The 27,565-nt window shown below is 45.8% G+C and overlaps 1 protein-coding gene across 3 annotated transcripts in view; it reads right to left on the minus strand.

The window, feature by feature from the left end:
- Window positions 1–27,565, minus strand: part of MACROD1 (mono-ADP ribosylhydrolase 1) — an 802,331-nt gene that overhangs the window by 13,132 nt on the left and 761,634 nt on the right. For 2 of the 3 annotated variants that reach the window (XM_088480066.1, XM_088480064.1), the window contains 3 exons: window positions 23,686–23,716; window positions 23,528–23,601; window positions 16,404–16,485 (listed from right to left, as the gene is read on the minus strand). In XM_088480066.1, coding sequence (XP_088336192.1) covers window positions 16,404–16,485; window positions 23,528–23,601; window positions 23,686–23,716 — 187 coding nt within the window. Of the gene's footprint in view, window positions 1–15,099; window positions 15,131–16,403; window positions 16,486–23,527; window positions 23,602–23,685; window positions 23,717–27,565 lie in introns of all 3 variants that reach the window. The other variant, XM_088480065.1, reaches the window with a different exon arrangement.

Below are 27,565 nucleotides of genomic sequence, written 5' to 3' on the forward strand. Positions count from 1 at the left end.
GTCACAATCCTGCCGCTGGTAAGTAGCTGGGTTGGGGGGAGGGTTAGGTTTAGGGGTTTGTGTTAGGCCCAAGGGGGTTGGTTAGGGTTAGGCACTAAGGGGGAAGGGTTAGGGACCCGGCAGCAGTGCGGACGTTAGCGGTGGCGGTGGTGCGGGCACTAGTGGCGTCGGGATCCCGGCAGAGGTAACTGCCATGGCGGCAGGCTTGGATCTGAGAGGATCCAGTCCCTACCAGCCATTCTGCAGAGTTCAGCAGCAGTGCCAATTTCAAAAATGGCGCCTCAGCTGCATTCATGGCTCACGATATCAGCGCCCCGCCCCCTCGGCTGGCTTATATAAGCCAGTGCAAGGCAACGGCATGGCAGTCTGTCGGCGGGGAGGAAGTGTGGAAGAGCTCCTAAAGAAAGAAGACGGATGAAGTCCTAGTGGGCGGCGCCCATGCAAAAGAGCTCAAAGACGTACTAAGAGGACAACAGAAGCTGAATGGTTGTGCTTTGGGGGTGGGACACGCCATTTAAAGAAAAAACAAATTCACTTGTTTTTTAACACAGACGCATGGACGGATCTCACTGACTCGTCCATGCATCTGTCTCTTATTGATTTTCTTTTTTTTAGATGCATGCCGCACGGATCGCACTGATCCGTGCGTGCATCTCTGAATCATTTTTTTTACACAGATCACGGATCTCACTGATCTCTGCATGCAGTCAGCTATCTTTAGATCTTGCACGATAGTTCTTATGTTAAAATGTGCTGTTTAAGCACCATATCGTGTCCTGGAGTGCTGGGGAGAGTTCAAAGGAAATTGTTCAATTAGAAGCAGTTCAGGACTGGGACCATCAGCGCCAGTGAGCCCCGCTGTCCCCCGCTGCTGCCCCTGTGCACTGCCCCACTGCTGCCATTGGCCCGCACGCCTGCAGCCTGCCCCCGCAGCCATCTCTCCGTCTGCACCCCCAAAACACCTCCTGTGTGCTGTCCCTTCCACCACCCGCGCTAGTGTACCATTTTATTGCCCTTCTCCCCTGCTCGGAATTTCATTGCTTTTTTAAGTTTGAGCAGCAAAAATTCAATAGGTTTTGTGAAATTTCAGATGTCTAAGAAGCCTTAATGGGATTGTCTGATTGGATGTGGGAGTGAGGGCCTGATTCCGAGATGTATACAATGCTGATATTTATGCAGACCGAGCGATTGTTTGCCATTGCGCATTTGTGTAAGCCGCACGCACAGTGATTGCATTGTGATTACGCACGTACAGAGGAACCACTCGCAAAGTGAATGACAGGTAGTCAGTGTATGGGGGTGGTTAGAAAAAACGCAGGCGTGTCGGAAACATTTAAACACCGTTTTATGGGGATACATAAATTAGCCATTGCGATCTCCTTCGCTGCATGGGAGCCCTCTGCATGTCAGGAGAGCTGCAGAGTGCAGGGGCGTATTTATAATGGGTGCAAGGTGTGCGGTGTCCAGGGAGGCCCACACATCACTCACCCTGCACCCAATTAAATATACTTACCTGTCTGTTGGCCCGTTGCTGGCAGCAGAAATCACCGGGAAAATGTTCATCGCGGCCATTTCCCCGGTGATTCACGCATGCACAGTAGTGATGTCCCAGAAATGCAGCACGGGCACCATGTTCCCGGAGACCTGCGCACCTGCAGTATACTCCGGCACAATGCCAAAGTCTCCTGCAACACTGGAGAGGAGGGGTCCGAACGGAGTCTGCACACGGGCCCCCTCCTCTCTTAAAGCACCTCTGCTGCATAGCTGCCTGATCTGAGGTGATAGTCGCTGGCAGAATGGAGAGGGAGTGGAAAGACGTGATAATGGAGAGGACAGCAGACTGAGGAATGTATAAATAAGGATCAGGGGCTCTATTTATTAACATTATTTTTACTAAAATAAAGTGAAAAAGGGTGTTTTCACACCCATTTCACATTATTTTATTATCACCTATAGTTATTACAGGGCAATTGGAGTAGAATTCGTAAAATTCTACTCCAACCCCTAAGTATCACTTATTTTTAGTAAACAGATCGCATTTCCCAGATCGCATTTGTAATGGGAAATGTGATCCGACCAAAGTTACTAAAAATAAATTGTAAAAAAATATTGGGGAAAGCCCTGTGATAATAACGCCACGTGGAGGTGGTGTTATCTAGGGTCTCCCCCGGGTACCGGACTCCTGCCCTGCTGTAAAAGGCAGAGCAGAGCCCGGAGCCGGTCCCAGTGATCAGCTGTGTGGTCTAAACAGATCGCAAACTGATTACTGTAAAAAAAAAATGAAAAATAGTAAAAAAAAAAAAATTCACTTATCTGATTCCAGGGACCGGTGGTCAGGGCTTCGGGGATGACTCTCCTCCGGTCAGCTGGTCTCCCATGCTGCACTGCGGCCCGGTCATCAGGTGATCGGGTCCAAGTGCAGTATGGGATATCAGCTGACCGGAGGCATGGAAGACATCACTGGAGCACCGATGACTGCAGGTAAGTGCTATTAAGGGAGGGGGGGGGCGGGAAGGTCCACGATCGCAGGGGGTGGGGCTTAGCGATGGGGCGTGGCTTAGCGCCGGGGGGGTAGCAGCGGTGGTTTTTCGGCGCATTCGCGGGGCACTGGTCACGGTATTTTTTTGCAAAAATATCGTGACTAGAGTGCGGAGGGGATTCGCAGGGACAGAGCTTTCTCGCAAGCTCTGTCCCTGCAAGGGATTTGTAGTAAATCCCTGTGATATTGCCTGAATTCGCAATGCGAATTCAGTTGATAATATCACACTACACTCTGCATTACAAATGTGGATTGTAGTAAAATAGAGCCCATGGACTTTAAAATAGATTCTGTAGGGGACAGGGAGCCATAGGGCCTGATTCAGAGTTGTACGCCACTACGTCTTTGTATGCAGCAGAAATGCGATATGCTAATGCCGTAGGTGGCATCTTGTGTAAATAGACGCTTCCTGCCAGCTTCTGTGATCTGCTGCTGCATCCGGGGACACAGCACTGAAACAACTGCATGAACATTGACCATCTAAGTAACCCTCGGGTTACTGAGGGTGACCGTGTATTTCACGCTTCCCTTGTCATGCCCTGGTTTTCTGAGACGCTGGCAGTCACCGCCTCTTCCTCACCCCCAGTCGGCCGCAGCATGTCAATCATACTGCAGCATAGGGGACACTGTGAACATATACAAACCATCGGGTGTGCGTAGAACTCTGAATCAGGGCCATGGTCACAGGCAGAGAGGAGAAGCGGATACACAGGAAAATAAGTAGAGCACTGACATTGAGGATGGATGGGAAAAAGAGTGTGAGCGAGAGATCCTCCCACTCTCTAAGTACAGAAAGGCCTTTTCTGCACATATTGCTTATATTTTACCATGAAAGTAGAAAACAAATAAAAGCGTTAATAAATAGAACGTATCACCAGGCTTCCTTAGCACCTTCCCCTTAGTACCATTGGAAGTCCAGCATCCTACTATCTCTAACACAGTGGTGCATGGCTGCAGGGCCGTAGCTAGGGTGGTGCGGTCGGTGCCTCCGCACAGAGCGCAACATTGCTGAGGGCGGAACACCGACCGCCCACCATCTCTCTATATTGTTGTTTCATCTAGTGCCGGGCGGCCGCTGCTGCGTGTCCGCGGCGCCCTGCCTCCTTGTGACATAAAGCCTCCGGCTCCGGCATCCACAGTATTAGGGCAGCCGGGCAGGAGAGATGCAGACGTGATGACGTCATGATGTCTCCCCGCCCAAGGCTCCCAGAGGACAGAGGAGCTGCTGGCTGCTGTCCTGTGTGCTGGGGGTAGCTGGCAAGGAAAGGCACGTAGTGTGGACACAGCAGACAGCACACAGCAGGGCTGGAAACCAGATGATACAGGACCGAAGAGCTGCTACTGCCAGGTGAGGTCTGACTGTGACTGGCAGTTCCACTGGCAGTATTAAAAGTAATGGCCAGCCCAGCACAGTAGCCTCCCCATTACAACTTGTGTGCTGAATTTATGAAATAAATAAATGTATATAATAATATATATCACACACACACACATACATACATATGTATGTGTAGCATATATATATATACATACATATATATATATGCAGTATGTGTATATATATATATGTGTGTGTGTGTGTGTGTATATATATATAGTCCAAATAGGTCCACACTCTTGTCTTCTTATATATATAATTATATATATATATATATATAAATAAAAATTTGTGCAATGGCTGGCACTCCCTTGCTGTAAGCAAACAGCCGCATCCGTTGCCCTCTCGTGTGTCCAACCTCGATGGGCACACCAATGAAATGTAGCGGAATGAGGCAGCACTCAGATGACTCAGATTTTGTTATATAGGAAGTTGGGGGGCACCAAAATGTCTAGCTACGGCTCTGCATGGCTGTAATGTGTTGAAGGTCTCATCCACTGCAATATGCATCACAGGAATATTGTTCTGCAGTATATAACTGAGAAATGAATATATGCAGATTTATTTTATCTTGCTAAAGGGTATTTTGGTCTTCTATGATGCTACAATAAGCTTTTGTTTATAAATTGTGTCTGCAGCAATGTATTATTTAATGGTTTTCTATGAAGATTCAGCAATAAAATTATATCTGGGAAGTTTTGTCATTTGATCCTTGAACTCGTGTGAAAACTGATGAAGAGCATGTGTGCCTCCGAATGTGTTAGTTTATACTAATCTTAATTGCTGATCGGCACTGCAGTTAATGTTGGTGTTTTAACGACCTTAATTTCAATTTAAATTTACAGCTTGCAGTATATTTCTTTCAGCGAGGCAAGTGTGACAAAGAACAATAGGGGAGCGGTATAATGAATAGTAAGAGGCCCAACATGTGGGACACTGGCTAATAATTATAATGATGGTTTTTCTGACACCAGGGTAAATAATTAGAGACAGAAAATAGAGAACAAATAACAAGGACTAACACCTCTGCTACACAGCATGCAGAAACAGGAGCAGGGCTGCTTGCAATGCAATCAGTGAGGAAAGGAGTGACCCGAAGGCCAGAAAGGGCGTTTAATGTTGCACCATCACAATTTTGTGGCCTAGCATTCCCTGGAAAGGTGTGGTCCTAACAATATTCCTGCACAAGGCTCCTTTCACACATTGGCAGGGGCTGGCTGGCAACTTTTAGCCTGGGGGGCAAATGCATGCAGGCGGCCCTGGCAGAGGAGTAGCGTGTAGCCAGGGTGCCCGAAGAATGTGCGTGCTACGGCGCCCCCTCAAGTGTTCCAGGGAGGAGACAGGTCCATATGGGATTAATGTAAGGTGAAAATAAAGATTAGGGGCAGCCCCCTGTCATAGTGCCCATATGCAGTGCCCCCGTGTGCCACAGGAGAGAACACCCTTATGCAGGCCTCCAGTAGTGCCCCCAGTAGTGATCCCCCCTATGCAGTGCCCCTTGTGCCCCCAGTAGTAAGCCCCTTATATAGTGCCCCCAGTAGTGGTCCCCCCTGTGCAGTGCCCCTTGTGCCCCCAGTAGTAAGCATCTTATACAGTGCCCCTAATAGTGGTACCCCCTATGCAGTGCCCCTTATATAGAGCCCCCAGTAGCAGTCCACCCCCCATCCAGTGCCCCCAATAATGGTAACCTTTATGCAATACCCCTTAAATAGTGGCCCCAGTTGTAGTCTCCCCCCTATGCAGTACCCCCTGTATTGCCCTTTATATAGAGCCCCCAGCAGTGGTCCCTCTATGCAGTGCCCCCAGTAGTAGTCCCTTCCCCCTATGTAGTGCCCTTAGTAGTAGTCCCCTCCCCCCTATGCAGTGCCCCTAGTAGTAGTCCCCTCCCCCCTATGCAGTGCCCCTAGTAGTAGTCCCCTCCCCTTGTAGTGCCCCTAGTAGTAGTCCCCCCCCTTGTAGTGCCCCCAGTAACAGTAGTCCCCACTTGTAGTGCCCCCAGTAGTAGTAGTCCCCTACTTGTAGTGCCCCCAGTAGTAGTAGTCCCCAGTAGTAGTAGTTCTCCATCCCCCTTGTAGTGCCCTCAGTAGTAGTAGTCCCCCCCTTTGTAGTGCCCCCAGTAGTGCCAGATCCCTCCCCTGTAGACAGACGTAATATAAAAAACAAAAAAACACTTACCTGAAACCCCGCTCCTGCCGTCGCCATCCGCTCCTCCGTCTGTCCTTCCCGGGCCGGGCCGCTCTGCATTATGGGAGAGACGTCATATGACATCATGACGCCTCTCCCATTGCCCACTGCGGGAGCCGGAAGATGGAGCGGCTCCTGCAGTGGGCGCAGCAGCAGCTAATGAGAGTCTGACAGACTCTCATTGGCTGCTGATCAAACACACAGCTGCCAGAGCCGGCGGCTGTGTGTTTGTCACGTGTAGCGCTGACTGAACTCCGTCCGGTCAGCGCTACACATGCGGTGCAGTCTGTGTCACAGTGACACAGACTGCACCGGCCCGCGGCCCGCATGACGCTGCGGCCCGGGGGGCACATGGCACCCTGCCCCCCGGCCCAGCCCGCCACTGCACATTGGCCCACAGATCTCCATAATATGAGAAATAAAACTGATGGAGTGAATGAGAACTTGCATATTTGCTCATAGTTGCACGAGCATTTGGGCCATGCTTGCCTACTTTTGAAAAACATTTCAGGGAGATTGTGAAAGCAGCACCTATGAGAACGGCGGTAAAGTGGGCGTGTACTGTTACATCTGAGAGGCGTGTCCTAAAGTTGACTTACATACACATGCAACACTGATACTCTTCAGGGCTTGCTCATGTATTGTGTTTTACATGGTCTTCCATATAAGTGGCCAAGAGAAACCTTATATGAAAATGCATGCAGCCATAGGAATCATTGTGCCGTATAAACAATGCCGGGAAATGGCAATGATGATCCCATTTGAATCTGATTTCTTTTTTATCCAAGTATATACCAGCTACATAATGAGGGTAAGGTGCAATTAGGGAGATTGGTAGACTCTTCAGGGAGTCAGGGGGCTTGCTACTATTTCAGGGAGTCTCCTCAACAATCAGGGAGAGTTGGCAAGCATGATTTGGGCACATTGCATATGATCAGATCAGGATTCCTGTTATGAATCTGTCCAGTGGCGTAAATTCATCCCAGACGCCCGGAGGCAAGTTATAATTTGGTGCCCCCCCCCCCGTCACAGCCGCTGAAACTGTAATGTAACAATTCGATTGCAGACAGGCTATAGATAGATAAAGGCAGCAGCTGATGGTCCAACATTAAGCACTACACTAGTGTGTGGTGGCTTCTCAGGTGGCGGGAAGGGGTGCCATGTATTGGGCGGCCATGAGGGTACACTCCGGGTACATAATTACAGCCCTAAGTGGGGTGAATATGTTGTGGACAATGGAGGAGGTGCCCCCTACAGAACTGGAGCCCGGCAGCAGGCGCCTCCATTGTCTCCCATAGTTCTGGCCCTGAATCTGTCCATCCATTTATTTGCAAGCTTTGGTAATGAAACCTACAAGGAGATTTCAAAGAACATAGCTGGTTAGTATGAACAAACAGATTTCATGCAGACCCAACCTAATTAATGTCTCTCACACATGCATGGGCCTCTCCTGCAGGGTTGTCTTAACAGCAGTGTGGACCCTGGGCAAAGCAATGCACTGGGGCCCCCACCCATCCATTCACGGGAAAAAAATTTAAATGGTCCATAAAACCCTCCTGCATGCCCATCAGACCACCCACACATGCAAAGAGACTCTGTCTGACTGGTCTGAAGCCGGCGGATGAAGTGAAACTGGGAATGAGGTGAGTACTCGTCACTGGGGGGGGGCGGGGGGAGGTTAAATCAGAATACAGAGCACCGGCTTATAAAAATATCACAAATTTACCAACTGGCCGAGCTGCAGGGGGGCGGGTTGGTGGGCCCCTACAAGCTTCGGGCCCTTGGTCAACTGCCCAACAAGCCCAATGGAAGAGGTGGCCCTGCTTTCCTGGATACTGGCTGTATCTGTTTTCCTGAGTAGGTGAAATAATTTACAATACAGAATTTGGAATAACACACAGCTTTTAAGGACGAGGAAAAATCAGAAAGGAAGAAGAAAACAGGATCGCAGGGAGCAGGATACCAGTTCGCATCGTGGAACAGGTAAGTATTCATTAATTACTACATAGTTTTGTGATATTAGAGTATCGTAACATACGAAGTGTAGTGCACACTATCATAACGCTTCGGGGCATGTACATGAATAGACCCCTTGGTATCAGAAAGGTCTTGGAAAGGAACTGGACAATGCTGGTGGCTAAACAGATGCCTGGAGATGGTCCGTGTTGTGAGTGTATTGCTGAACTGTTTGCATACAGAGACACTCAAATGTTCACAAAGCACGCCATATTCAGGCGGATAATCTGCCCCTGCCATAGGGATAGTGCAAGTTTCCATGGTGCGATCGACTGTGACATCTAAAGACGCACCAGGCAGTATTACAGGCGGTATTACAGTGCCTACAGATGCTGAAAGTGGGTGTCTCAGCCCTTGCACATTTCTACGTATGGATGTGTACCAGGGAAGGGCTTTGTAGTAGCATTTGTATAAATTGGCAGATGGACCACTGTTGAATCAGGCCCTTTATGTCATGTGGTGAGAGGAATTGTCTCTCACCTGAATTACCCACATGCTGGTGGAATCAGCTCCCTCCAAGGGAAGCTGGAGTGAAACCTGTGCATTCTGCATTAGCAGTGAAGGTGTGGAATCCTGGTTTTCACATTTATACAGACTCAGATGGAATAATCACTGGAGCACAGGAAGGGTTTAAAACTCCCACACACCTGATGCTGGATAAGCTAGCCAGGTGATAGGCTGGGGGTGGTGGTTAGCATTAGGGTGTCAGGACCTGGAGGTCCACAGACATTAGCACAAGGAGTGCTGAGACATTAACTTTTATGTTGTTTGCTTATTTTCTGTTATGTGCCTGTGTGTGTCCAGGCCTAACCTCACGCTAATGAGGTAGCAATGGTAGCAGACATGCTAAGGTGCAGTGTCTGCTACCATTAAAAAGCCACTGCTTTACCAAGTACCTGCCTGTCTGGAGTCCTCATTTCTATACTTCGTGTTACATATGGTGTCCTGTACAGGGACCTCTGCACTGCTGTGTCGCAGCGCAATTGCTAGACGCCTATGGCGTAGTAGAGGAACTGACAAGGCAAAACGTTTGGTATATGTGAGTATGGTTGGTGAAGCAGAAAAACCGCAGTTATATTAAGGACACTGTAACTTGCTAAGCAAAAGCTGTTTATATGTACTGAAAAAAAAGTTACTTTGCTTTGTTACTAAGGTGCTTAAGATATAACAGATGCTGATTAGTATCTTCACCAGCTAGTATGCTGTCTAATTAAGTTCACCTGTTGACTGAGCAAGACACACATAATACTGAGGTCTAATTAAGCACTGCAAAGAGAAAAAGACAATTTTTTCCCCTGTGTTCTGTTTAACCCCTGCATTGGTGGAGCAAAAAAAAGCAGTGTTTTCTTTTTCTGTGTTAAATGTGAATTACAATTGCTTTGCTGAAAGAAAGAGATATATTTATTTGTGTAAACCGGCTTGTTATCTAAAAGCACCTACACTTGTACATACCCCTCCCACTATAATAATGGAGGAAGTTTTTTGCACTATAGTAAATTTGCTGGCTTCTCATCAAAAGACAGAGGAACAAATGTTACAGTTAGTGACCCAGTCAATGGGCACAACAGGTGCTGGAAATCTGAAGAAAATATCTGCCCCAGATGACCTAGAGGCGTATTTGCTGATATTTGAAAGGGTGGCACAGCATTTAAAATGGCCAACAGATACTTGGGCTGATAGAATTGCCCCCCATCTCACTGGTGAGGTTCAGAAAGCCTATGCTGATTTGTCCTCTGCTGATGCGGAGAAATATGACCTAGTCAAAAGTGCTATTCTGGCCAGGTTAGGTCTCACTCCCTCTGGGAAAGCGCAGCGCTTCCATGAATGGGCCCTATTACCAGGGGTCCTTATTCGGAAGCAGGTTGCAGAACTCACCAGACAGGTGCGGAGTTGGCTAAAGCTAGAAGACCGCACTGCCGCTCAGACTGTAGAGATGGTTGACCAGTGTATAAGACCAGTGTATAAGAACCGTAGGGCGGAATATGCAGCGCTGGGTCATACACGCTGATCCTCAGAATTTAGATGAATTAATCACAGTATTGGAGTGATATGAGACCGCAGGAAATATGACAAAGCTGCCAGAAAAGAAACAAGGAAATTAGCGACCCGTTAAGATGGCACCACATTGGCCTGTGACCCCGACTGTCACCCCTCCTCAAGGAAATGCCACTGGAGATGGCAGGGTCGTTTGCTATGAGTGAGAGCCAGGTCATATAAGGAGAGATTGTACCAGAAATACAGAGTCTATGGAGTGTGGGGTGCTACTTACCCCGCTTTTTGCATGATGGTACCCCTGGATTCCAGATCCCCATTAATGTGGAAAACTGTGTTGCTGAATGGCAGAGAACTCCCAGCTATTATTGACTCAGGCAGTGAACTAACCCTGATCTCAGAGGCAGTCCTGCCCAGGCCAGTGGAAAAGGTGCCAGGGTTAGTTGACGTACTCTGCATTCATGAATCTACAGAAAACTTTTCCTGAGTGCAAGTGAGCCTCACCATAAAGGGGAGCACTTATGAGGTGGTTGCCACGGTTGGTCCTAAACTCCCCTATCCTATCATATTGGGATGCACTTTCCTAGGAATTGTTGATCTCGTAAAGGAACCACAGAGGCAACGCCAATGTAAAGTCTCCAAGGCCCTACCTCAGAAAAGGGAAAGAGTGGAAAACACGGCCAGTCCTCTTTGGAGAGAGAACCTCTGCACAATTAATGTCTGAGGAAAGAAATCCACAACACTTTGCCTGGTTACGGCCAGACAAAAATATTGGCAGAGATGTCATACCCAATACAGATGTTGCCATGGATGTGCTGGAAACTGTCACCCCACAGGTTCCTGGGGGCCGCTCTAGTTCGCTTTGCCATACAGAAGTTCCGTGGGTGGACACCTTGTCAGCAAAATGGCGAAAAGAGGCGGAAGCCTTAGTACGCAATAATCAGGATGTGTTTTCTTCCCTGCCAGGACGCACTGCCTTAGTAGAGCACAAGATAAATACGCCTGAAGGAGTGGTTGTAAAGCAGCGACCGTATCGGTGCGGCGGCAAGCAGGCCAGCAAGAGATCTAAGAGATTTTCCAACTTGGAGCCATTGAGGAGTCCAGCAGTAACTGGTAAAGAAGTCCTATTGTGTTTGTCCCCAAGCCATCAGGAGCCATACATTTTTGCAACGACTTTAGGCAGCTGAATCAGGTTTCTAGGTTTGATGGATACCCGCTACCACGGGTGGGCGAATTAGTAGAAAATTTGGTGAGCAGCCGACACTGGACCTCACAAAGGGATATTGGCAAATTCCCCTAAGTGAGACCGCCAAGGTGAAGACTGCCTTCTCGACCCCTGATGACCTGTTTTAATATAAAATGCTCCCCATTTGGCCTTCATGGGGCACCAGTGACATTTCAGCATGCCATGGATAGCCTGCTGAGGCCACACCTGGAGTACACTATAGCCTATCTAGACGACATTGTCATCTATACAGAAAATTGGGAAGAACATTTGCCCAAAGTCCAAGAAGTGCTAAACAGCTTAAGATAGCATGGGTTTTCGGCTAATCCAGCAAAGTGTACCATTGGACTTTCAGAGGCCAATTACCATGGTTATGTGATTGGCAATAGGCAAGTGAAACCACAACTACGGAAAGTGGAGGTGATTCAATCCTGGCCAAGACCCTCAACCAAGAAACAAATGAGAAATTTCCTTGGGCTGGTAGGCTATTACTGCCGTTTCATTCCAAAGTTTGCATCCAGACCTTTACCCCTGACTGAGACCCTTAAGAAGGCTCAACCAGAAAGAATTATCAGGGCCAAAACAACTGAAGCAGCCTGGGAAGATATGAGGACAGCTCTGCGTTACAAACCGGTTCTACAGGCACCGGATTTCCGGAAGTCCTTTGTCCTGCAAACCGACGCCTCCACGAAAGGCTTAGGAGCTGTTTTGTCAAAGTCCATTGCGGGCGAAGAAAAGCCGATCCTCTACTTAAGTAGAAAGTTGTTACCACGAGAGACCAGATGCGCCATAGTTGAGCTAGACTGCTTGGAGATAAAGTGGGCAGTAGAAGCCCTGAAGTATCTCCTGGGAACAGAATTTGTCTTGGTCACGGTGGATGCACCTCAACAAAGATGTTAACCCCAGAGTGACGCGCTGGTTCTTGACCATCCAGCAGTACCAGTTTGTTGTACAGCATCGGCCAGGAGCTCAACATAGAAACGCGGACGCATTGTCCCGGAAGTTTGAGAAAGCTGAGTGGAGTCGGCTGTCACGAAAGAAGATGTGCGCTATCCCAAGCTTGGAAAAGCAAAAGGGGGAGATGTGTGGTGAGAGGGATTGTCTCTCACCTGAATTACCCACATTCTGGTGGAATCCGCTCCCTCCAAGGGAGGCTGGAGTGAACCCTGTGCGTTCTGCATTAGCAGTGGAGGTGTGGAATTCCTGGTTTTCACATTTACACAGACTCAGATTGAATAATCACTGGAGCACAGGAAGGGTTTAAAACTCCCACACACCTGATGCTCCTTGCTCCTGATGCTGGATAAGCTAGCCAGGCGATAGGCTGGGGGTGGTGGTTAGCATTAGGGTGCCAGGACCTGGAATATATTAGCACAAGGAATGCTGAGACATTTACTTTTATGTTGTTTTCTTATTTGCTGTTATGTGCCTGTTTGTGTCCAGGCCTAACCTCACGTATGCTAAGGTGCAGAGTCTGCTACCATTAAAGAAACACTGCTATACCAAGCAGCTGCCTATCTGGCCTATCTGGAATCCTCATTTCTATACCCCGTGTTACAGTCATAAGAATGGACTTGTCTTTAAGTAACTTACTCTCTATTGATTGTCTTCACTCTTTTAAATCTCTACAAGAACATTTGAACTTACACACAACTAATTGATATAAACACTACCAAGTCCAACATTGGTTATCTGACCTGATTAGACATCATGTCCATACTCACACACCACCTGACCCATTGCTTTCCATGCTCACACACCACCTGACCCATTGCTTTCCATGCTCACACACCACCTGACCCATTGCTTTCCATGCTCACACACCACCTGACCCATTGCTTTCCATGCTCACACACCACCTGACCCATTGCTGTCCATGCTCGCACACCACCTGACCCATTGCTGTCCATGCTCACACACCACCTGACCCATTGCTGTCCATGCTCGCACACCACCTGACCCATTGCTGTCCATGCTCACATACCACCTGACCCATTGCTTTCCATGCTCACACACCACCTGACCCATTGCTTTCCATGCGCACACACCACCTGACCCATTGCTTTCCATGCTTGCAAACCAGCTGACCCATTGCTGTCCATGCTCGCACACCACCTGACCCATTGCTTTCCATGCAGGTCAAATACTTATATCGATTATATCTTACTGGCGTACCCAATCCAAAGTTTGTTGGCGTAAGGTTCATACCTTTCATAATTTGCTGGGCATGTCCTCCGATCCAGATTTTTTTTGTTAGACAATTTTATTCTAGTGAATAAGGCTCTTATCTGTAATCTGACCCCTATGCCGGAGTTTGTGCTATTGTATTTATAGCTGTCTCAGCTTCCTAAGCACTGTAGATATATTGTATGTTGGGCCACATTCTTATTGCAGCACAAGCTGCTATAGCTCTAACACGGAAAGACCTCCTCAGTCTTGAAATGGAGACCACACTGTCCTGTACTTGACCTATTGTAAAATGGCTCAGTTGGTATGAAGTATATACTACAAAGGGAGAGCACTTCAAATTCTGATTCTGATCCTTTCTGTTCAGTTTAAATAAAACTTCACAACCTGAATAGGTTATATTGTTTCTTTTTCTCTATATTGAGAGCCTACTATCATGTATTGCGGTACATGATAATTGTGCCTTCCTTGTTGTATGCTTGGCATCCCCTGTAGTCCCTTCCCCTCCCTCCTTTTTCTTTTGTGCTCCTCCTGCCTGATAATCCTGTTTTTCGATAAGTGCTCTTAATGCAAAAAGCAAAAAAATACAGACATAATTTTACACAGCTTTACAAAATGTTCCTAATGTAGTAGCAGCACAGTGGGGCAATGGTTAGCTTGCTGCCTCACAGCCCTGAGGTCTGTGTGTGTCCATGTGATATGGAATATAGCTTACTAGTATATCAGACCGGGCATATGCTGAGTCACTTCAGTCTCCCCCAAATCAACACACCCAACCAACCACACACATAAGCTCTCCATTGTGCCCCCTCCCCTTTACCCTGTTCCCAGCAGGTCCACCGTTCTCTCTGGCTAAGGTCTGTCCCATCACTCGCTGCAAAGGGTGCCATTGGAGGGTAGACAGTCTCGGCTCCCACTGCACATGTATGATGGAGATGGGACAGACCTTAGCAGATTAGTACATAGATAACCTTCAGTGGGGCAGGGAGGGATGTGAATCATACTAGCCTACTCTCCTGGACGGCCGCGAGGCACCTGAAAATCGGGTGGTGGTCCCAGCCACCTGGAAAAGTAATCAAGTATCCTGGAACCGGCCAGCAGTGCCCCCAATACCCTCCCGAAGATGCCCGCACCCCCTGAGGCCGCCCACTTACTGAGCAAAAGTGGGCAGTCCAGGGAGGCTGATGACGCGATTTGCACTGAATTGCATCACTGTAGCCCCGCCCCTGCTTTACAGTTCCTGTAATATCGGCACTGTATAGCAGGGGGGGGTTCGATGACATGATTGAGCCGCCATGCCTCCCACACCACCCACCTATGGCCATGCCACGCCTCCTGCTCTGACAAGGAAGCTGACCTGGCTGCCCCCCAGCCAGAAAGTCGGTAAGTATGGTGTGAATTGCTAAATATTCTCTGTAAAGTACTATGGAGTGAGTGTATAGTACACTATATAAATAACAGTTAATAAATAATCTATACAGTAATCACTTCACAACATGCACATGTTAAAATGTAAACAACTATTAGTGTGCAAGCATCAGGCACACACTTTACAGTTTGTACACACAACTGTCTTACCCCACACACAGATGGCGTTTTCTGTGCTACACTGGAAAAGCAGAAAGAGTTGTAATTTACGTAAATAATATACAGCACTTCTCGTCTACTGCCATAATGTACACTATGCTGATACAAACCTACTATTCAGTTCCCAATCAAAGGTGAATTTCACTTAACAATATAGCAAATTTATATTAACGAAATATAAAAAAATTTGTAATTTAATGTTTTGGATGACTTAAATTGCACCACTATCCTTCACACAGATAAGGCAAACATTTTATAGATTCAGTCAAGTCATGAGCATATGGCGTAACAATGCACTAGGAACAAATATGCCACCGCTTACAACAAATATGACTTTCCTCCAATGCTTTCAAAGGCTCTGTATTTTCCCTGTACATTTCCTAACTCTCTCATCTGATATTGAATCTTTTAATGCTTTCAGTCTTGCAGTAATCATATAAAGCAGTGTGATGAGAAGAAGAGATAACCGGCTGTTTTTACATGAGAAGTTGGCTCTTCCAGGCTGCCCCTAGCAGCAGGGCTGTTGCTTCAATTTCTCATTTATTATAGAAGTCAAAATTGGAAATTTCTCTACCCATGAATGGCAGCTATGGATGTGGTACAGTCTATTTAACTCGTGAAAGGAGCCAATCAAAAGGTAAAGTGCTGTTGGTCGGTGACATATTCATACTACATATAATGCTAATTAATTTATATATCCACTTTTTTGCAGTTTTACCATTATGTCATAAATGAATTAAATTATAAGAGAAATGGTGGATTTTCTATACTTATTTCTTGGTGTATTTATAAGTAGGAAGTAGTCAGGCAGGGGAATTGTAGCAGCATAATGAAGAGAAATGAAGAGTGGGAGTCATGGCAGCAAGGAACATACTAATCCCCGGAAACATAGTCTCACAACAACCAAACCCTTTGAAATGCCGGCATCCCTGGGCATGGGCAGCCTTCTGCTTGTGCACCGTGTTTTGCCAACACAATGAAATTCATTACTTTTTTATTTCAACTGGTATCACACTTTAAAAAAGGAACATGAAAGTGCCGTACTGTGTTATCCAGTGACACAACCAGGGGAATGGCAAACACATGATGGCTGAATTGCATAGAATTAAACTGCAATCTTCAACACAACTTCGTTATATATACAGTAATACAGTAGTATCAATTTAAATCTATTCAGTTCATCAACAAAGGGTATCACTTGAACTTCACATTGTTAAGTGTGACTGTAAATAGTGCAATAAAATAGACCCAAGTGTGTATTGCACACTCAGCACTGACCACATCTGCTCACTCACCAAAAGGAAAATATTCAGGTAGTTTGCTGAGATAAATCTCTTCATCTTTCTCCAAGAAGACGCAGATTATAATACGGTCAAACTGAGAACAAATGAAGACATTGATACAGTTAGGAAACAGTTTTATAAATAAGCTGCTAAAGGCTGGCAGTGATGAGAGAGGATGACCTAGGGGCAGGAAGATTGTGATGCATACAACCAAGTAGCTGAGGAATTGTGATGTGCTCAGATGGGAGACGACTACTGCTACACTGATACACAGGATAGGGGAGGGGGTTTCAATGGACATCAAAGGATGAGAAAAGGAAAAAGAATGAGCCGGGAAGTAAAATTAGAAATGTAAATTGGGGGAAGACTGGTGTGTACAACAGAGATGTCTTTTCTCACACTCCCCTAATCCCCTCTTCTATCTCCTATACTATACTGCAAATGCTTATGTCTAATGTTCTTCATTTATACTTTCACAACAATTTTACAAAATAGAAAAAAGAAAAAAATATGAGTCTATAGATAAAATGTTTAAAAGAGAAGACGTAGCGAAAATACAACAAAATGACATTGTGCTCCTGTGAAATACAAAAACTGCCATACATAATACTGTATGAGTATGCAATCTCTTATTTTGTTACAATACCCAAAAATATAGCTGCTGCCCTCTGACATCACACACGATCATAGTTACTATGGAGGGCATTGCTGTACAGGGGCATGTAATGGGTGAGGTCAGGGGCAGGGTGGGGAATGGGAGGGGTCACTTTTACAATGAAACATTCTGAAAATAATGCTTATGCCAAACATCAAATTTCCATTAGTGCTGGATAAGGAATCCTATACCTGTGTATTCTTAAATAATACCAAATGATTATATTGTCATAATGGACGAAAAATAAATACATTTTATATATATATTAGGGGTGAGCGGGTTCGGATTTCTGAAATCCGAACCCCCCCGAGCCCCCCCGATCCGAGTCCGATCCGAGTCAGGCTCGACTTTTCCCGCCTGACTCGGATCTGAAATCGAGGCAAAACGTCATCATCCCGCCTTCCGAGTCTCGCGGGTTTTGGATCCTATATAAGGTACCCGCGTCGGCGCCATTTTCTCACTCGGCTGTGGACAGTGAAGAGGGAGGGTGGGAGTTAGGGCTGGCTGGGCTGTGTAGTGTAGTGTAGTGTAGTGTAGTGTAGTGCTGCTGTTGTCCACTACTTCAAAGTCCATAGGGGCTGGCTGTGTTGTGCTGTGCTGCTGTTGTTAATAGGGGCTGTGTCCACTACTTCAAAGTCCATAGGGGCTGGCTGGACTGTGTTGTGCAGTCAGTTCTCCATAGGGGCTGTGTCCACTCCAAAGTCCTGTGCAGTGTCCCAGTCCTAAAGGGGTGCTGTAGTGTTGTCCAGGGGGTGCTCTGTCCATCAGGGGTGCTCCCCCCAAGTGCTAAAAAAATAATATATTTTCTGTGTTTGTGAATTGTGTGCGCAGTAGCCGCACGTGCATCAACAAAGTAGTGCCAAGCGTGCGCCTGTATCATAAGTAAAGGGCCGGCTGGCTTGACCGTTAAAGGGTGCTGTAACCCCCAAAGTACACTCCAGTCCAAACCAAAAAAAAAATGATTTTCTGTGTTTGTGAATTGTGTGCGCAGTAGCCGCACGTGCATCAACAAAGTAGTGCCAAGCGTGCGCCTGTGTCTTAAGTAAAGGGCCGGCTGGCTTGACCGTTAAAGGGTGCTGTAACCCCCAAAGTACACTCCAGTCCAAACCAAAAACAAAATAATTTTCTGTGTTTGTGAATTGTGTGCGCAGTAGCCGCACGTGCATCAACAAAGTAGTGCCAAGCGTGCGCCTGTGTCATAAGTAAAGGGCCGGCTGGCTTGACCGTTAAAGGGTGCTGTAACCCCCAAAGTACACTCCAGTCCAAACCAAAAAAAAAATGATTTTCTGTGTTTGTGAATTGTGTGCGCAGTAGCCGCACGTGCATCAACAAAGTAGTGCCAAGCGTGCGCCTGTGTCTTAAGTAAAGGGCCGGCTGGCTTGACCGTTAAAGGGTGCTGTAACCCCCAAAGTACACTCCAGTCCAAACCAAAAACAAAATTATTTTCTGTGTTTGTGAATTGTGTGCGCAGTAGCCGCACGTGCATCAACAAAGTAGTGCAAAGCGTGCGCCTGTGTCATAAGTAAAGGGCCGACTGGCTTGACCGTTAAAGGGTGCTGTAACCCCCAAAGTACACTCCAAACCAAAAAAATATATATTTTCTGTGTTTGTGAATTGTGTGCGCAGTAGCCGCACGTGCATCAACAAAGGAGCAGCGCCAAGCGTGCGCCTGTGTCCCATAAGTAAAGAGCCGGCTGGCTCATTTCTTAAAGGCTGGTGTAACCCACAAAGTGCACTACTCTCCAATAAAAAAATATTTTCTGTGTTTAGCCGCACGTATATATCAAATCGATATAACATAAATGGAGGACCAAACTTTCTCCGATAAAAATAAAATAGAGAAAGATCAAGAACCACTTCCTCCTAGTGCTGAAGCTGCTGCCACTAGTCATGACATAGACGATAACATGCCATCAACGTCGTCTGCCAAGGCCAATGCCCAATGTCATAATAGAGGGCACATACAATCCCAAATGACAAAGTTCAGGAAAATGACCTTGAAAAAAACATTTAAATCAGCTGAAGAGAAACGTAAACTTGCCAATATGCCATTTACGACACGGAGTGGCAAGGAACGGCTAAGGTCGATCCCTAGTATGTTCATGACTAGTGGTTCAGCTTCACATGACGGTGGAAGCCCTCCTCCCACTAAAAAAATCAAAAGAGTTAAGCTGGCAAAAGCACAGCGAAGAACTGTGCTTTCTAAGAAGATATCACAAATCCCCAAGGAGAGTCCAAGTGTGGTGGTGGTTGCGATGCCTGACCTTCCCAGCACTGGACGGGAAGAGGTGGCTCTTTCCACCATTTGCACGCCCCCTGCAAGTGCTGAAAGGAGCACCCACAGTCCACTTGCTGATATGCAAATTGAAGATGTCACTGTTGAAGTACAACAGGATGAGGATACTGGTGTAGCTGGCGCTGAGGAGGAAGTTGGCGAGGAGGATTCTGATGGTGATGTAGTTTGTTTAAATCAGGCTCCGGGGGAGACAGTTGTTGTCCGTGGGATGAAAAAGCCCATCACGGTCATGCCTGGGCAGAAGACCAAACATTCCACCTCTTTGGTCTGGCAATATTGCTATCCAAATCCGGACAACAACTGTCTTGCCATATGTACCTTATGTAAAGGTGGAATAAGTAGGGGTAGGGACGTTAACCACCTAGGAACATCCTCCCTTATACGGCACCTGCAGCGCGTTCATAATAAGTTACTGTCAAGTTCAGAAACTTTGGCTAAGACCGTAAGCAGTCCAGGGACACCTAAATCCCGTTGTCCTGTTGTATCCAAGCGCCTGCAAACCACACCGTCAACTCCCTCCTCGTCAATTTCCTCCTTAGTCAGGATCGGAAGTAGTCCTGCAGGCCATGTCACTGGCATGACTGACTCTCCTATCCGGGATTCCTCCGGAGGATCCTGCATTGCTACGCCTACTGCTGCCGCTGCTGCTGTTGCTGCTGCTGGGAGTCGTTCATCATCCCAGAGAGGAAGTAGGGACACCACTACTTTTACTAAACAATTGACCCTCCAACAGTCCTTAGCGAGGAGGATGAAGTACGACAGCAGTCATCCTGAAGCAAAACGTATAACTGAGGCCTTGACTGCTATGTTGGTGTTAGACGTGCGTCCGGTATCCGCCATTAGTGCAGTGGGATTTAGACAATTGCTGGAGGTAGTGTGTCCCCGGTTCCAAATCCCGTCTAGATTCCACTTCACTAGGCAGGCGATACCGAGACTGTACAGAAACGTCAGAAAAAGTGTCCTCAGTGTCCTGAAAAATGCGGTTGTACCCAATGTCCACTTAACCACGGACATGTGGACAAGTGGAACAGGGCAGACTAAGGACTATATGACTGTGACAGCCCACTGGGTAGATGTATCACCTTACGCAGCAACAGCAGCAGCGTCACCAGTCGCAGCATCTCAGAAACGCCAACTCGTTCCAAGGCAGGCTACGCTGTGTATCACCGGTTTCAGTAAGAGGCACACCGCCGACAACCTCTTAGAGAAACTGAGGGAAATCATCGCCCAGTGGCTTACCCCACTTAGACTCTCCTGGGGATTTGTGATATCTGACAACGCCACCAATATTGTGCGGGCATTACATCTGGGCAAATTCCAGCACGTCCCATGTTTTGCTCACACAATAAACTTGGTGGTGCAGAATTTTCTGAAAAGCGACAGGGGCGTGCAGGAGATGCTTTGGGTGTCCCGAAAAATTTCTGGCCACTTTCGCCATTCAGCGACTGCGTGCCGAAGACTGAGCGCCAGCAAACACTCTTGAACCTGCCCCGCCATCACCTGAAGCAAGAGGTTGTGACGCGGTGGAACTCAACCCTCTATATGCTTCAGAGGATGGAGGAGCAGCAAAAGGCCATTCAAGCCTATACATCCACCTATGACATAGGCAAAGGAGGGGGTATGCACCTGACTCAAGCGCAGTGGAGAATGATTTCCGTGTTGTGCAAGGTTCTCCAGCCCTTCGAACTTGCCACACGTGAAGTCAGTTCAGACACTGCCAGCTTGAGTCAGGTCATTCCCCTCATCAGGCTTTTGCAGAAGCAGCTGGAGAAAGTGAAGGAGGAGCTAAGACGGAGCGATTCCGCTCGGCATGTGGGACTTGTGGATGAAGCCCTTCATTCGCTTTGCCAGGATTCCAGGGTGGTCAATCTGTTGAAATCAGACCACTACATTTTGGCCACCGTGCTCGATCCTAGGTTTAAAGCCTATGTGGTGTCTCTCTTTCCGGCCGACACAAGCCTGCAGAGGTGCAAAGACCTGCTGGTGAACACACTGTCAGCTGAAGCGGAACGTGACACGTCAACAGCTCCTTCTTCATTTTCTCCCGCAACTGGGGCTGCCAGGAAAAAACTTAGGTATCCTAAGCAACCCGCTGGCGGTGATGCAGGGCAGGCAGGACCAAGTTTGGACATCTGGTCCGGTCTGAAGGACCTGGCAACAATTTCTGACATGTCTACTGTCACTGCATATGATACTGTCACCATTGACAGAATGGTGGAGGATTACATCGGTGACAGCATCCAAGTAGGCATGTCAGACAGTCCATACCTGTACTGGCAGGAAAAAGAGGCAATTTGGAGGCCCCTGTACAAACTGGCTCTATTTTACCTGAGTTGCCCCCCCTCCAGTGTGTACTCCGAAAGAGTGTTTAGTGCAGCTGGGAACCTTGTCAGCGAAAGGCGTAGGAGGTTGCTTCCACAGAATGTGGAGAAGATGATGTTCATCAAAATGAATTATCAGCTCTTCCAGGGAGACCAGCCTCCAGAACGTACAGAGGGACCTTTGGTGGTGGATTCAAGTGGGGACGAGTTAATACTTTGTGAGGATGAGGATGTACACACTGAAGAGGGTGAGGAATTGGTGGATGAGGAGGATGAGGATGACATCTTGCCTCCGTAGAGCCAGTTTGTGCAGGGACACATTAATTGCCAGCTTGTTTTGTGGGGGCCCAAACGAACCAATCATTTCAGCCACAGTTGTGTGGCAGACCCTGGCGCTGAAATGATTGGTTTGTTAAAGTGTGCATGTCCTGTTTATACAACATAAGGGTGGGTGGGAGGGCCCAAGGACAATTCCATCTTGCACCTCTTTTTTTTCTTTGCATTATGTACAGTTTGGGGCCTAGTTTTTCAAACTGCCATCCTGTCTGCCACTGCAGTATCACACCTAGATGGGTCACGTGTTTGTGCCGCCCACTCGTGTCGCTTAGCATAGTCATCCAGCTACCTCGGTGCAACCTTTTGGACATAAAAACACTATTGTGAGGTGAGGTGTTCAGAATAGACTGGAAATGAGTGGAAATTAAGGTTATTGAGGTTAATAATAGCATAGGAGCAGAAAAACCTACAAATTCTGTGATTTTAGCTGTTTTTATGCTTTTTTTCAAAAAAATACAGATCCAAAACACAGAACCCAAAACACGGAAGGGTGGTTTTGGCAAAACCAATCCAGATCCAAAACACGAAGAAAGATCCAGATCCAAAACCAAAACACAAAACACGAAAAGTGGCCGGTGCACACCCCTAATATATATATATAAACTCTTAATGAAGGAAGTCTGATTAAAATGAGAACTAATGTTTACGTACTCTATAATTTGGGAAAAAAGATTATGTTACAATTAAAGCCAACAGATAAAGTGTAAAGACAAAGAAATAAAAAAAGGAACTAAATTCAGTCCACAGTTATGCTGGGTACACACTGAGATGATGGATCGGTCAGCAGATCGATCCGCCGTCAGCGCAGCTAACTGGTAAGCTATATACGCTAACCAATAGGACGCTTAATCTGTCTGGGCTGACATTACAACTGGGTGGGCATTTAAATTTTAGAGCCCAGTTGTGATGTAAACTGTCAGCGGGCCCTGCAGCCAGGGCAGTCGGCGGGTCGTCCATACACACATGTAGATGCAGGGCTGACCTGATATGTCTGTGAACGATGTCTGTCACCTTTCCTGTGACTTCTTCCTACCTGCCCTGTCACTTAACTTCTAAAGAGTGGAGAAGTGGACAAGTTCCCCACAGCAACCAATCAGCATCTAACTAGCATTGATCAAGTACATTCTATAAAACGATTGGTAGGTGATGTTTGGTTGCTATAGACAACTTGTACACTTCTCCACTCTTTAGAAGGTATGATACATCTCCCCCTAAGTATTCTCCTGTCTCCCTACCTAGTCTCAGGGGTATATTTACTAAAGTGCAGGTGTTTAGAAGTTGAGATGTTGCCCATAGCAACCAATCGGCTTCTAGCTATTATCTTCTAGAAGGTGCTAGATAAATGTTAAGTAGAATCTAACTGGTTGCAATGGGCAACATCTCCACTTCTAAAAATCCACACTTTAGTAAATATACCCCTCAGATCCAAACTCCTTTCTTACTGAACCATTTGAGTTTTCTAATTGCTCTGCTTCCCTTGTTCCTTCCTTACATTAGCCTTCTGTTACACTATCACCAGGCTTCTCACCTTGTTTTTGTTCTCCTCCAGATATTTCCTGATGGTTCCCAGGGCCACGTCAGCGGCGTCCTCGGCTGGGTATCCTGCACAGAGAGCGATATAACTACTACTAACTACTAAAACAAATGTGTAAAATCCCAAATGAGAAACTCTGAGAGAATACTCACCAAACACGCCTGTGGAGATGCACGGAAACGCCTGAAAAAAGAACAGCCATTTTCTTAATAAATATTAATTAACAATAATGAAAAATTAAGTTATAAATGTAATCAGAAGTTGCAAAAAATAAAAATGTGTTGTTATACTACTTTTAAAATAAACAACGTAGTGGAAGATCTAATAAATGCTCCTCTCTACCATATGCCACATAAAGGACTGCTGTCTGATACCCGATCAGTGTCACACCTCAGTAGCCAAAGTTTCCCACCTACTAGGGCATGCCTAGCTTTCTGGGATACTAGGCTGTTCCTTGCCACCTCCGAACTCCCATAGCCCCCATTCCATGGAACATACCACCATACTTTCCCACCAGAGTACAGGCATGTCCACAGGAGAGATACCTTTATCGAATCAGTACTGTCCTGTCTATGGGCCTGATTCAGAGGTGGACGCTATTGCAATTCGCACGCAAACTGTGCGATTGTTTGCCATTGCGTATGTATCGCAGTGTGCGTGTGCGAAAGGCAGCTGTGTGATCCCGCAGAGATCACCGTGCGAGCCCGCAGACCACGGAGGCCCACTGCAGATTAATTGACTGGAAGTGACCATTTAGGGGTGTTGAAAGGGGGTGGTTAAGGAAACGCAGGGGTGCCTGGGCATTTGAACGCCGTTTCAAGGGCGTGCGTAAATTAGCCACTTCAAGTGCATACGCAGCCCTGCGTGGCAGATGAGCTCGCTAGGCTGGTCAGACCTGCTGCAAGGGTAAAATGGCCGCCGATGTCCTTCGATGTTACCGATATTTATATGTGCATGCGATCGCGCATGCAAGTACGAAGTGATCTTTGCATATTTTCCCATTGCCTGCGTGGGAATGCGCGGCTGCGTACGCATTAGTGTCCACCTCTGGATCAGGCCCTATATATCGGGATAGTTGGGAGGTACAGTATAATATGACCAGCACAGGTCTGAATATTTGTAACTGAGAAAATCTAGTGTAACTAATCTTAAGTAGAACTAAGCTAAAGAAGACCATTTGAATATGTTGCAAAAGAGGATGAAGTGTATTATGAAGTGTATTATCTTGTCTTATGTTAAACATTAGGATTCCCAGGTAAGCAGTTTAAAACTAAGGGGTCTAGTTACTAAGCAGTGTTAGGAGACAGAGTGAAAAGTGATAAGGAAGTGATAAGGTGCCAGCCAATCAGCTCCCAACTGTCATTTTTCAAACACAGCCTGTGTGATGACAGTTGGGTGCTGATTGGCTGGCACCTGTCTCCTAACACTGCTTAGTAAATAGACCCCTAAATAACTTGTGAAATACCCATGCTGCTGGGTGCATTATATACTGTAAATGCAGATCCTTTCTTAATGTTTGCAGATGCTACTTTGAAACATACAGTACAACAAACAGCAAAGGAGACATGCAGTCTATCTGTCTGGTTTAAAGTGGCATATTAGGCAATACTATGGGGCTTATGTAATAGGCTGCGACTTGATGCTGCTGCAGGAACCCCTGTGAGTCTTCCTGTATTTCTAAAGTGGCAATCATTTTAAAGGCAAAACCAGCTTGGTTTTGCCTTTAAAATGATTGTCACTTAAAAAATACAGGAAGACTCACAGGGGTTCCTGCAGCAGCATCAAGTCGCAGCCTATTACATAAGCCCCATAGTATTGCCTAATATGCCACTTTAAACCCATCACAGGGGTTCCCACAGCGGTTGCTAACCTATTACATAAGTCCCTATATATTTATATATTGTCACATTTAGATCAGTGGGGGAGATGTATAAAGAGGTAAAACCGGTAACTGAGCATGTTAAGAGCTGCAGTTACCGCTTCCCTGTATGTAGTAATGCAGGGAAGTGAGCAGAATGACAGGGGGCGCTATGCGCGGTACTAAAGAGGTGAAGCAGTAAGAGTTATAGCGGCATGATATGTGCCGCTATAACACATCTCCCCCAGTGTCCAATAATCATTTATCATTTTCAACAAAACACGAACACTTGGCACCTGTTCAGTTCCAAAATACATGACAATTTCTTTAATACACTATGAAATTTAGCAAATAAAACTACTAGTATCGGATTCTCTTATTTAATAAATGGTGCAAAGTATTACAGGTTGAGTCTCCCATATCCAAATATTCCGAAATACGGATTTTTTTTGGCATGACTGAGATAATGAAATCTTTGATTTTTGATGGTTCAATGTACACAAACTTTTATATTGTATAAAATTACTTTCAGGCTGTGTGTATAAGGTGTATATGAAACATAAATGAATTTCATTTCTGTACACAAACTTTGTTTTAACCACAAAATGATTGAAAGTATTGTATAAAATTACCTGCAGGCTGTGTGTATAAGGTGTATATAACACATAAATGCATTGTGTGTGTATATTTGGGTCCTATTCCCAAGATATTTAATCAAGGTATGCAATTATTCCAAAATACGGAATATTCCGTTGTCCAAAATACCCCTGGTCCCAAGCATTTTGGATATGGGAGACTCAACCTGTATTTCAAAAAACGTTTCTTACAATGAAAACACCTAGACTGTAACCACCTTCCAGAAACAAGTAAAATAATTTAAAATGTTTATCAACCAAAAGGTATGAAGTGTTCATTCTTATTCAAAGGAAGCCAAAACATTTCAATTCAGTATAATGTGCAGATTAGAGAAGGCTACGTCTATACAAATGATGCACTATACTACCTGATACACATGATGCACTATATTACGTGATACAAATGATGCACTATACTACCTGATACAAATGATACACTATACTACCTGATACAAATGATGCACTATACTACCTGATACATATGATGCACTATACTACCTGATACATATGATGCACTATACTACCTGATACATATGATGCACTATACTACCTGATACATATGATGCACTATACTACCTGATACATATGATGCACTATACTACCTGATACATATGATGCACTATACTACCTGATACAAATGATACACTATACTACCTGATACAAATGATGCACTATACTACCTGATACAAATGTTGCACTATACTACCTGATACAAATGATGCACTATACTACCTGATACAAATGATGCACTATACTACCTGATACATATGATGCACTATATTACATGATACAAATGATGCACTATACTACCTGATACAAATGGTACACTATACTACCTGATACATATGATGCACTATACTACCTGATACAAATGTTGCACTATACTACCTGATACAAATGATGCACTATACTACCTGATACAAATGATGCACTATACTACCTGATACATATGATGCACTATATTACCTGATACATATGATGCACTATACTACCTGATACATATAATGCACTATATTACCTGATACAAATGATGCACTATATTACCTGATACATATGATGCACTATACTACCTGATACAAATGATGCACTATATTACCTGATACAAATGATGCACTATATTACCTGATACAAATGATGCACTATACTACCTGATACAAATGATGCATTATACTACCTGATACAAATGATGCACTACTACCTGATACATATGATGCACTATATTACCTGTCACAAATGATGCACTATACTACCTGATACATATAGTGCACTATATTACCTGATACACATGATGCACTATATTACATGATACAAATGATGCACTATACTACCTGATACAAATGATACACTATATTACCTGATGCAAATGATGCACTATACTACCTGATACATATGATGCACTATACTACCTGATACATATGATGCACTATACTACCTGATACATATAGTGCACTATATTACCTGATACAAATGATGCACTATACTACCTGATACAAATGATGCATTATACTACCTGATACAAATGATGCACTACTACCTGAT

The sequence above is a fragment of the Taudactylus pleione genome, unplaced genomic scaffold, assembly GCF_031769625.1.
Source record: "Taudactylus pleione unplaced genomic scaffold, aTauple2 ptg000250l, whole genome shotgun sequence".
NCBI lineage: Eukaryota > Metazoa > Chordata > Amphibia > Anura > Myobatrachidae > Taudactylus > Taudactylus pleione.